The sequence below is a fragment of the Lactuca saligna genome, chromosome 8, assembly GCF_052625555.1.
Source record: "Lactuca saligna cultivar CGN05327 chromosome 8, ASM5262555v1, whole genome shotgun sequence".
NCBI classification, from domain to species: domain Eukaryota; kingdom Viridiplantae; phylum Streptophyta; class Magnoliopsida; order Asterales; family Asteraceae; genus Lactuca; species Lactuca saligna.
In genome coordinates this window covers 114,249,598-114,261,710 of record NC_136424.1, presented here as the reverse complement: position 1 = coordinate 114,261,710, position 12,113 = coordinate 114,249,598, and the positions used below count along the sequence as shown (strand labels likewise).

The window sequence follows — 12,113 nt, the reverse complement described above, 5'->3', positions numbered from 1 at the left end:
CCATCTTGTTATGTGCTTTAAACTTCCATTAGAGCTCTCCTAAGAGCTAGTTGATGCTTGTTCCAAGCCTTACACTTTCATGAACGCCTTATTAAGTCGAAATAGCTATGGATCTGAATGTTGGGGTGTTGTAGAGCCCAGATCTACTGTCTTTTTGGAGTTATATTGCATGATAACCATAGATCTACCCATTTTGTGCATCTTTTAGCCTTATTTCCCTTATTCATGAGGTTGTACACGTAAAGTTGGAAACTTTACGTGGTAAATCAGCTTATTGGACCCAGATCTATCAATTGTATGTGTTGGATTCAAACAAAATCAAGTAAAAATCAGTTGCATGGCGGCAACTCGGCGAGTCGGAAGAACGACTCGACGAGTTGGGTCGCGAGTCCCGAGTTCTTCAGTTTTTATCAGTGTCGAGTGGACGAGGTGAGTTAGGGAGTGGACTCAGCGAGTTAAGGGTAAACTCAGTGATGGAGGGACTCGGCGAGTTGTTCATCAACTCGGCGAGTTGTTCATCAACTCGGCGAGTCCAAGGCAATCTTCTTAAGGATCAAGAACAACTCGTCGAGTTTGTTCATCCGGCTCGGCGAGTCGGATGAAGATTGTCTGAGTTCTTGGATCAAGAGGGTACTCGTCGAGTCGATCCTAGACTCGACGAGTAGCAGTGAGTAAGAGTGAAAAGTGAGAGTGGGACTCGGCGAGTTGGGTGGCCCAACTCGGCGAGTCAGCCCAAAAGATAATTGACTTTGACCGAGGGTAAAAGAGTCATTTTACCCCAAGCGCAGTGTTTAGTATTTGATTGAGTGTGTTTATGGATTTGTAGCCGAGGAGATTCAGGAGCAGCCGCCGTTAGCTTTCCGAGCCACACACTCAGCAGCCAGCTTACGAGGTGAGTTTCCTTCCAGTAGGAATGGGTCTAAGGCCACAATGTCGGCCCGTTCAGTTAGCAGTAGTTTCCGGATTTAGGTCCAATGCAGTAGTTAGTATGTTCGATGCCTTCGTGGCTCGAACAGGGTTTGTGTGCTATGTTTCATGTGTTAAGTATTATGTGTTCCGGGCCACGGCCCGATGTAGCATGTCGTATATGTGTTATGCTAGTTGATGTGTTATGCTATGCCATGTTCAGTCAGTCAGTTCCGGACTTCGGTCCGATGCAGGGGACAAGGTCCCAATCAGTTCCGGACTTCGGTCCGATGCAGTTTCCGGGCTTCGGCCCGATGCAGTGGGCAAGGCCCAATATGTGTTTATATGTTATTGTATGGTATGTGGTAGTTTGGGGGAGCTCACTAAGCTTCGTGCTTACAGTTTCAGTTTGGTTTCAGGTACTTCCGCAAGCAAAGGGAAGAGCTCGGGGTGACAGCATCGCACACACCACAGCATAGCTTTTATCCTGGGGATGTCTCTTGATGTTTTGGATTGATGTAGTATGATACAGTTTTCCGCACAATATTTTATTATGTTTTGGGGATACATCGCGTATGTTTTATGTTATGATACTTATATTATGGTTTTGATTATATGGAAAAACGAAAATTTTTGGGTCGTGTTTTTGGGTCGTTTCAAATGAATACCACTATAGCTTTTTGAACTGAAAAAACAAGAAAAGGTATAGCAAGTTGTAATAGAGATCGCATGGAATGTGTTTACCTGTTTAATGGTTAGATTAGGATAAAAATTAACTTCATGCACAGTATTAATTGGTTTTCTCGAATTTAGTTATTGAGTAATAATGGTCAATTGTAAAGTGTAAAGCTTGAATTTGTGTTAGAGATATTTTAAACTCATGTAAGTTGTCATTGCTTGATAAAAGTAATTACAAATGTGTAGTGTTCAGTACAGAACAGGGAAAGAAGGCGGCAATGGTGTCAAGAGGAAGAGGAAGATGATGAGTGTGGCTGATCAAGAAAAAGATTTTGGTTGATTCTTTGTTGCAAGTTTAAATGGTTGGAGATAGAGAAATATCATGATATTGGCGATGAGATCATCAATTCATCCTTTTACTCATAGTATGTGTATATCAAGCCAATAATCCAAACAAAAGGTGTAAATCTTTAATTTATTTATTTTTTACTAGGTTGAATTTGTTTATAAAAAAATATAATGTTATTAATTAAATGGTAAATCACAAAAGGAGTTATTATAAAAATATTGTTTGAGGGTAATATAGTCATTTTGCATAGTCAATCAAATGCAAAATCAAAAATAAGATTCAGTTAGAAGTAAACTTAGTCAGAACTTCTAACCAATTCAGTTTTTAACCCAATCAGCTTTAACCCAATTAGCAACTAGCAAACGACCTCTTAGTGATTGTCATACCCCGAATATGTTGTGTTAGTCTTTGTGACTGAAAAACCATCGAATGAGAATGAAATGAAATTGGTAGTTTTGTGACAATAATACCAATGAAACGGTATTAACAGTAGACTTGGTGGTGAATTACTACTCTTTGAGATGTGCATGGAATGTTTTGAGAAACATGATAAGTTACATTTTGTTATACAACGATTTTTATAATGTGATCAAAGTTTTACGAAAATGGTTTTATTCATTACTATTGTATGTGTTATTAATGTGTTTTTAGGAACTAAAGTAGTTAGTAGTCAAGGTCTTTTGGAAATAAAGGAAATGACAAGAGTCACTTTTGTATATCAGTAAACATACAGTGTAGTATTTGTAACCCAATACGATGGTTGGACTTTCTTTTGTATGTTTATTAACTTTTATGTAATATTTGTAACAACCCAATACGATCTCTGCACTTTCATTTGTATGTTTATTAACTTTTGAAGACTTGATGTTTAAAATGTATTATATAACTATTGTATAATATTTTATAAAAAGGAAAAAGTTGGGTATATTTTTGGTATTAAACTATGGGTGTTACAAATTATATATTCGGTCCCTATTCGATTCTTATTCTAATTATGATTCAGGTTCAGTTCCAACAAGTATTTTGCTCTCCTAATTGTTGGAGTCTAGAACCAGAACAAAAAAATCGAAAATCGAATTTATGGATATCAAGGAACAAAAAACCGAACCGAATTACATACTTGGTTCCCAGTCAGTGACGATTCCAACAAGTATTTTGCTCACTCTTAGTTGTTAGAGCCTGGAATTTGATACATTTGAACCCGAACCGAAATATTGGGACAAATCATGGAACCACTTTTTAATTCAAGGCACAACCTTTACACATCTATGATATGAATGCGCTACTTTGACTTGTAATAGACTCGTAAAAGTAAAGGCAATTTTAGGACTCTTTTTTAACACTTTAAAACACAAGTACTCATGCATAATCAAGATTTCTACTAATATTTTTTCTCAAAATTGGCAAAAGTAAATAAAATAAAAACAAAAAGTTATCTACAGACCTCTTCTTTTCTGGTTGAAATCAGGCTCTAATTGCCACCAACGCCTACCACCGTCTCCACCACCGTTATTAACCACAGCCGCCTTCCGCTTCCTAACATCCGTCGCCAAGTTCTCAACATGTTCACCCTCTGAATTCAACGGGAAGAAAGAGAACTCCTTCTTCTGACCCGAGTCAACGTCATTGACCAAAGTCAAACCTTTTCCGCATCCGTAGCTACTGGAAACAAGACCCAATCTTAGCGATAAATCACATTCAACCGGAGACGATGGTGGTGGTTGTTCTTCACCAGCGGTTTTATTTAGATTAAACCCAGACAAATTCGTAAACGGAAGCGGCAAACGCTCGTGAACTGTTTGGAAAACGGGTTTTCCGACGATTATCCGATTTGAATCTTCATGGGTCGTCTGAAATCCCGTTATCGGATTTCGAGGTTGAAAATGGACGCCATAGTATAATGGGTACACCGAAGATGAAGCTACAGAAGCTTGATTTTCCATTAATGGCGGATAAAACGAGGGACCAGAAGTGGAAATATGAGTTTGATTTCGAGTGTCGATAGTTTTGGGCAATTTAGCATCAGGATCTTGGTTTCTCGGGCTTAAATAGCTTCGGGTGTTACTGTTTCTTTGGCTTCTTGATGTTCTTTCAGGAACACATCCCAGATTAAGTGCCGCTGAACACCATCAATCAAGAACATGATTAAAAATCATCTTTTTTTGTCTTAAATTAAAAACCCATGAAAAAGGAGATGAATTTGATCGAAAATTAAGGAGAAATATGTGTACCTTCGACGCAAGGGGGCAAGAATTCACCGGTTTCGATGCTTTCATCTTTCCTGATTATGATGTTAATGGCGTCATTTACTCGGTCCCATAGTGTATCAGGGTCTATGTATTCAGCCTAATTGATTTGTTAACAGTTTTGAATCAGAATCAAACATCAAACAAATGATTGATGATGATGGATAATAATAGAAGAGATGTATGGATTTTACCTCTGAATTAGCTTTTGAGTACATGATTTCCTCTGATTTTAAAACAACAAGAGGCAATTTCTGTTGCCATTCTCTGTTCTTCTTGGTAGAAGTACTGTGATTTTCATGTACGACCCTGATCAAACACATGGTGTGCATTATTAGTAACATCTCAAACAAAGACCAAACAATCAAATAGTCAAATAATCAAATAATCAAATAATCGAGACTCAATCTACCTAAAAATCTGCTGAATGATTGAACCTCTAATGGATTGATGACGATCACTGTGCCAAGATCTCCTCACGCATTCATATGGTCTTGGCCCAGGTCTTGGCATCTTCTACAATCAACCTAAAAATCGAAAGCTTTTCAAGTGGAAAAACAAGCAAATACAGCCCTAAATAATTAACAAAAAGTGAGAGAAAAGAAGAAAAACAGAGAAACGAGAAGAAACCCCACCCTCACAAGCATAGAAATTGAAGGGGGCCACAAAGACGCCATTGATAGCGATTGAAGTTTCGAATTCACTACCAACCAAATCGTATATGTGGAGTGGGGAGGTGGATTAAGAATTGTCAAGCATAAGGATGACACTGTCATGGACAGCTTTTGCTTCTGGTTTGTCAATTTAACATAGAAATGGAAGAAGGAATCTTTTTTCCCAAGATCTTATCTTTACATTTTGATCAAACAGTGACGTTTGTTGGGTCTTTTTCTTGGGCAATGATCGACAAACATGTCGTCTATTTGGTACGAACCCAAGTGTCTTTCCATTGATTTTTATGGTACAATCATTGGTCCTACATTGTTGGTGTTAACAATTTTACTTTTTAAAGAGGAGCGTTCGTTTTGTGGTATCTATGAACTGGTATATCTTTTCTTTTCAAGGTTAAAACCGTCATATTCAAACTTATACTTATAATCTTACGTTACCCTAGACAAGGGCTAGACATGCTTGAATAAGGTATCGTGGTGGTGGAACCACATGCCTTCATTATTGTTGTGTATAACTGGATATAATTAGTAGGTACAACTACATTACTAGTGTATTTTTAATTTAAAATTTTATCTATCTTTATCTTTATTTAGAATAAAAGTAAATTTACTTTATAACATTTTTATAAGTGTCTTTTTTGTGTTCTTCTTTTTACAGTGTCATCGTGTCTATGATATCAACATTCAAGCTAAAAAGGCGTGTTTTGTGAGGAAAATGTGGATCTTATGCTCACGAAATAGATTTATCGACACTGTAGCATCTTCTAGTTTCGTACTTAAAAGGGTTATTTTTTTAAGCATATGTATATCAATAACATTGACATAAAAGATAGATGCCCATATGTATCTAAATACGTATTGAAATTCAAACCCTAACATTATATTCCTAGGACTTGAATACTTATCTATTTGTACAAATTCGAGAATTCCAAAAATCTAGAGGAAGCATATGGCATAGCAATCTAACGGTGTTATCAAATGTAACATTGATCAATTGTTTGTATTCGTTCTGGTTCATATGTACTCTTTCATCCGCATAGGTTTCTTGGACTACTAACAAATGTTTATGAATGATTTGAAATCTAACATGTGTAAAAGTAAATTTTTATGAAATGAGTTTCAAAAGTGAAGGTTTATGAATTTTGATTTAAAGTAAAAAATGATACAATGATTTGAAATTCTACTTGTCCAAAGATATGTATCTGACAAAGACAAATTTCTCTTACGTATTTTTTATAATGTCGTGTATTTTATCTTAATGATGAAGAGATAAAAGGAAGGACTTACTTTCCTACATATAGACCTTTTGATGATTAGAAGAATAGGAGGGGAGCTTAGGCATTACATTCAGAATATGTATTGTATTTATCTATGACTTAGTGATGATTTTTGTAAGGGGTGAAGCCAAGATTTTTAAATAATAAGGGCTTAAAAAATACCGATTTTAAAATAAGAGAGGGTTAAGCATAGCCACATTTTAAGTAAATTAAGTAGCGACTTGCACTCCTAGGCTTAAACAATGAGAGAATCACGAAGGGATGACAACCTTAGTACCAATATTATTGACAATTAAGTCTTAAGTGCTTTATGAAAGGGTTTATGAATGCATATATCGAAATTTTCTATGCTAATGTAAAATATATAATTGGGTATAACTTATAAGGTGAAGTATCATTGGAATTGTTAATGGAATTAGGATGGTTATGTGTCATCCAGGTTGGGAAACGCAAAACGAAAGGAAAATAATAAAACACTATAAATCATACAGGTTGGTGTCAATAGGAACTCCACTGACTAACATGAATAAATTATGGAATATGAAATAATAAGAGGACTCGTATCATCATGATGACCAAGATAAAGTACATTTGAATAAGATGGAACGATCTTATAAATGAAATTGTTAACTAGCCTATCTTCCTAAGAGCACAATCTCATTCTATCATACAAAGATGTTGATTTTGTTATATTTAGTCATATATTTTGTGCAATATTCAAGTACATTTAGCTCTTTTTTTCCATTTATTAAGATATTTGGTACTTACCACATTAAAAAATCTATTTTGTAGCCAAAAAAGACATTATCATGGAAAAATGAGCTACAACACAAGTTGGAGACGTTGAGACTTAAAGATATCATCAAAAGAAGAAAATTGTGCAAAAAGTATTTGTCATGCCGTGGTCATACCTTTGCCATCATTTGGTGACATGTTGAACATGGAAGCTTCCCCGATGATCTTCATGGAAATCTTGGCGCCTACATAAAGAAAATGTCCACCACGATATAGTTAGCTATTTTCCACGATGTAACATCCCAAAAATCAAGGTAAATTTTTCATTTTTCAAAACCAAGCCAAAAACCATAATTGTTTACAAACATAGTTTCCAAAAGTTATAATCACAGATCAGAGTATCCTAAAATCAAATATCATAAAATTTGAAGGATGTGCATGATCAAGCATTCGCCTTGCCCCGGTCCTCTAAAGTACCTGAAACCATAACCATCAAACTGTATGTTAAAGCTTAATGAGTTCCCCCAAAGTACCACACACAACCATACAGACAACAACATGCATATATGATCATTCAGCCTGACTGGACCGCTTCACAGGGCCTGCAGCCTATTTGGACCACTTTTCGGGCCTTCGGCCTGACTGGACCGCCTCTCGAGCCTTCAGTCTATCCAGGCCGCCACGGGTATCTTGGCCTTCAGCATAAAGCATGACCGCCTCAACCCAACCAACCATAACATGTTTATATATACAAGAACAATCAATAACCAGTAAGTATAGGTAATCATATGAATCTAAATGTCTAACACATACTCAGTGAACACATGTAATCATACAAATCTACCAATCTAACATATAACCAGAATACCATCAGTTCAATATACCAAGATACATAATCTAGTGGGCCGACATTGGTGCCTTTGACCCACAAGTACAGTGAGAAAACTCACATTAATGTGAGGAAGATGTTGAACAGAATACTGCTCCAACTAACGGCTCTACGGCTCACCTGTACAACACACATGGACCAAGCCCAATCTACTATTAAAAATATCCCAAACGACCTACAGTCAAACTTGGTAAAAGTCAATTGTCAAAAGTCAAAGTCAAAGTTAACTCCAATTGGTCGCCACGTTGTGGCTATCCTTAGCCACGCCATGGCAGCAAAGCAACAAAATAGACAGCTCTAGCCCAGTCACCACACTGTGGCAAACTAAGGCCACATCGTAGGCACTAGGTTCCAATAACTTAATTGGTGTAGCACCCGGTTCCTAATATGCATTTTATTCATGTAATTATCAGTTTTGACCTGGGACTTGGCGAGTTGGAGGCCCAACTCGTCTAGTAGAATCGATTTTGGATGCGGGGGTTTAGTGACCGACTCGATGAGTAGGAGCTGTCTGGATAAAACCTTAATATTTAGGGTTTACACCCTATTTAAACAACTTATATCCCCCCATCTCAGCCTTCATCATCCCTTATACTCCTAGAAGGCATTACCTTGAAACCCTAGTCTTGTTTGAGTATTCTAAGGCCATTTTGTGCATTTTGGTGAATTGTGAAGCTTCAGGATAGGAAAGGAGCTTGGGAGTTCAAGTTGGAGCTTGGAGATCCAGAGATTTCATTCCATTTCCAGCTTATTTACAGTAAAAAGAGCCTATCTTGATCTTCCATGTAAATAATCATCTTTAGGGCTTGGATCTTGGTATATTTAGGGCTTCTAATCCATTTTCGGGTTATGAAGTGTAATATGGGGTTATGACTTTAGATTGGGGGTCTTTATGGCATAAAGATCCCAACTTTGTTGCCATAAACACCCCATGCATCTTGTAGACCATATTTTATGGCTTTTTTGAGCCAAAGATCCCATGCATGTGCACCAATCTGGAGGCTTTACGTGTAATATGGACATTAGGAGGCTACATCTATGGTTTTGATGTGTTAAGACCCATTTAAATCAACTATATATTAATGGTTAAGGATGGACTCGGCAAGTCGTTCTTAGGACTCGGCAAGTCAGGGCGTAATGACCGCCAAATACTTTCTATCGATGGACCAGATGATAGTATTGAAAGTCCCCAAGTTGTTTAGGCTCTTAAGGGACCTGGGAATCATGGGAGTTGATGAGTGCTAGAATAGACTCGGCTAATCCAAGGCAATCTCCCAACCCATGAGGACGGACTCGACGAGTTGTTCATACAACTCGGCAAGTCACAGTCTAGACAAGTTCATATGAGGAAGTTAAACTTGACGAGTTCAAGTAAGATGTTGGCGAGTCAGTTGAAGATTGTCCTCATGTTATGATTGAAGGAGAACATGTCGAGTTCTTGCTAGACTCGACGAGTAGAGTCGGGTTAGGAGGGATGGGGACTCGACGAGTTAGCGGGCCAACTCGGCGAGTCAAGCCAACTGTAGGATGACTTTGAATTGGGTTTGGGTTGAGTCCTGTAAGGGTTATTGGTATGCATAATAATCGATAAAGATCGTTGTATATAGATTGAGGAGTAAATACGAGTTGATACCCATGTTGAGGACTGTGCGGATTCTACACGACATCGAGGTGAGTTACCTTCCAGTAGAAGTGGGTCTAAGGCACCAAGGCCGGCCCACCAGTATGAGTTATAGATGAGATGATTGTCTTCGTGATATTTGTCTGGTATGTGTGATACATTATGATTACGTGCAAGTATGCTATGATGCTATGTATTATATGATAGTAGGGGTAGGATAGACCCCGGTATCGGTTATAATAACCAAAGGGGTAGTTAATGCCCAGTCGTGTTAGTTATCTTATGTGCTACAATTTTTATGTGGTAGTAGTAGTAGAGGGGCAATATAGTCCACGATGACCGGTCGAGAGGACTGAAGGGGTAGGCCAGCACCCAGATATGTTAGGCAAGGTTACCAGTCGAGAGGACTGAAGTGGTAGGTCAGGCACCCAGATATGCCTGGCAGTATATGTTATGTACGGTATATGGTATGATAGGGTAACTCACTAAGCTTTGTGCTTATAGTTTCAGTTTTAGTTTCAGGTACCTCTTTGTCTAAGGAAAAGAGGTCGGCAGTGTAGCAGTGCATCACACACACACTCATTATGGATTTTGCATGGAGATCTCTGGGATTGTACTCTGATTTTATTACTTTTGATGACATGATTTTCACACACGTTGTTATGATTCTTATAAATTGATATGACATTGGCAATATTTGGTAAACTATGTTATGAATAACGTAATTAAAAATGAAATTTTTGGCCTTGAAAATTGGGATGTTACAAGTTGGTATCAGAGCCTTGGTTTGAGGGATTCGGACACATCCTCGGGGGTGTCTAAACTCAAACCGAGGGCTTGAAGGATTTTTACAAGGAAATATTTTTTTTCTAAAATCTAAACTAAAGAGTTATGAGAAAGAACGAGGTGTGTGATGTGTGCGACCGGTCGAGCTCAAGTAAGTTTTCCCCAAGATACTCATACTTGTTATGTTATATCATATGTTTATGTAACATCCTGAAATATCAAGAGTAGAGTTGAAGGGCTAAAAGTGTAAATTTTGAAGGGCAACTCGGCGAGTCCATGGATGGACTCGGCGTGTAGGGTCGCGACTTTGGTCGCGTGTCAAGTGGCCTACTCAGCGAGTCCAAAGATAGACTCGACAAGTAGGTGCTGAGTGGAGAAAACCCTAATTATCGGGGTTGAGCCCTATATAAAGAACTTAACATCCATTCCCCTAGCCTCTTTACTCATCCTCAAGTCCAGAAACCCTTAGCATTCGTGTGTGAATGGATCAAAGTGCATTTGGCAGCTTGAAGGGTATTTATTGAAGGAATCTTGGGAGTTTGGAGGCTTGGAGCAAGGGGTTTTGCTTGGATTCGAGTTTCATTGTAGTTGGGGAGTTCTTTTGAGGTAATATCTCGTTCTTAGGCTGTTACTCATATGGATTCATCATTTTAGGGTTTATGGGGAGCTTATCTTGGTGTGTTTTGGAGTTGGAGGTTAGATCTGAGGTTGCTACCTCAGATTTGGAATGGGGAAGGTCTAGAGAGCATTAAAGTCCCTGTGTTTGAGTGCTTAGTGAAGCCATCATGTCCCAAACCCTAGCCCTAAAGTGTATAAGGCTTAGATCTCTTTGGATTCACGTAAAGTTTGCCACTTTACGTGATGGATGGGTTGTAGGAGGCTAGATCTATGTTTTGGATCAATTGCATGGCCTGGAATGCTTCTGTATGGATTCAGACTGGTGGTACTCGGCGAGTCACATGGGTAGACTCAACGAGTTGCTTGAAGATGAGCTGGAACTCGATGAGTTGGATGAACAACTCGGCGAGTAGTTTGAGGATAGCCTTAGACTCGGCGAGTCTGTTCTTGGACTCGGCGAGTCTTGTCGAAGAGTCCCAATATTTTCTGGTTGAGTCGATAATCGGTGAGTCAAGGGATGACTCGGTGAGTTGGGTGCGAGTGGACTGAGAGTTGTTGGACTCGGCGAGTCTCGAGGTGACTCGGCGAGTTAGGTCGCAGATTGAGGGAAGTTCTGAGCTTGGGGACTCGACGAGTCATCGGGTTGACTCGGTGAGTAGAGTCTACAGGGGTTGACTTTGATCATGTCCAAGGGTTGACCAGTTGTCTTCCAGGGGTATTTTGGTAATTAAGGTTATTTATTGAGTTGAGTGTTTTGGTGTTCAGTGGAGGTGTTCGTGTTGGAATTTGGAGCAGCGGGATCTTATCCTTTCAGCCAGCAGTTTCGAGGTGAGTTATCCTCACTATATCAACAGGGTCTAAGGCACTAAGGCCGGCCCTTTATCGGATTGAGATCCGAGTATCTGTTGTTATGTTATTGCTTTGATATGTTTGCATCCGAGTAGTTCGGATGGTATTCGTTAGAGACCTGGTTAAGGTCGGTATCCTGGTAGATACGATGATGCTATGCTAGTGACCGGTTAGGTCGGTATCCTGTTAGAGTATGTTGTTTTATGTGATTTGCTAGATCGGTTTGCCTGAATATGAATTGTTATGTGATTGCATGTTTATGTGCACATGGTTGTTTGGACTGGAGTTGGGTTGAGGCGGGTCATGCTTCGTGCTGTAGGCCAAGATACCCAGGGCGGACCGTTGTTTCGAAGGCCCAGCGAGCGGTCCGGATAGGTTGTAGGCCCCACGAGGGCGGACCAGACGTGCCGAGGCTCGGAGAGTGGACCATGTCGACTGAAGGCCCAATGCGGGCGGACCAGTCATACTGTAGACTCAAAGAGTGGACC

The 12,113-nt window shown here is 39.1% G+C and overlaps 1 protein-coding gene across 1 annotated transcript; it reads right to left on the bottom strand.

The window, feature by feature from the left end:
* Positions 1-3,292: 3,292 nt before the first annotated feature.
* On the bottom strand, positions 3,293-5,102 carry LOC145012991 (uncharacterized). The gene is made up of 5 exons (XM_078971799.1): positions 4,815-5,102; positions 4,592-4,706; positions 4,374-4,488; positions 4,165-4,279; positions 3,293-4,052 (listed from the first exon to the last, which is right to left on the bottom strand). The coding sequence occupies exons 2-5, from the start codon at positions 4,690-4,692 to the stop codon at positions 3,370-3,372; spliced, it is 1,014 nt and encodes a 337-aa protein (XP_078827925.1). The 5' UTR covers positions 4,693-4,706; positions 4,815-5,102; the 3' UTR covers positions 3,293-3,369.
* Between the last annotated feature and the right edge of the window lie 7,011 nt (positions 5,103-12,113).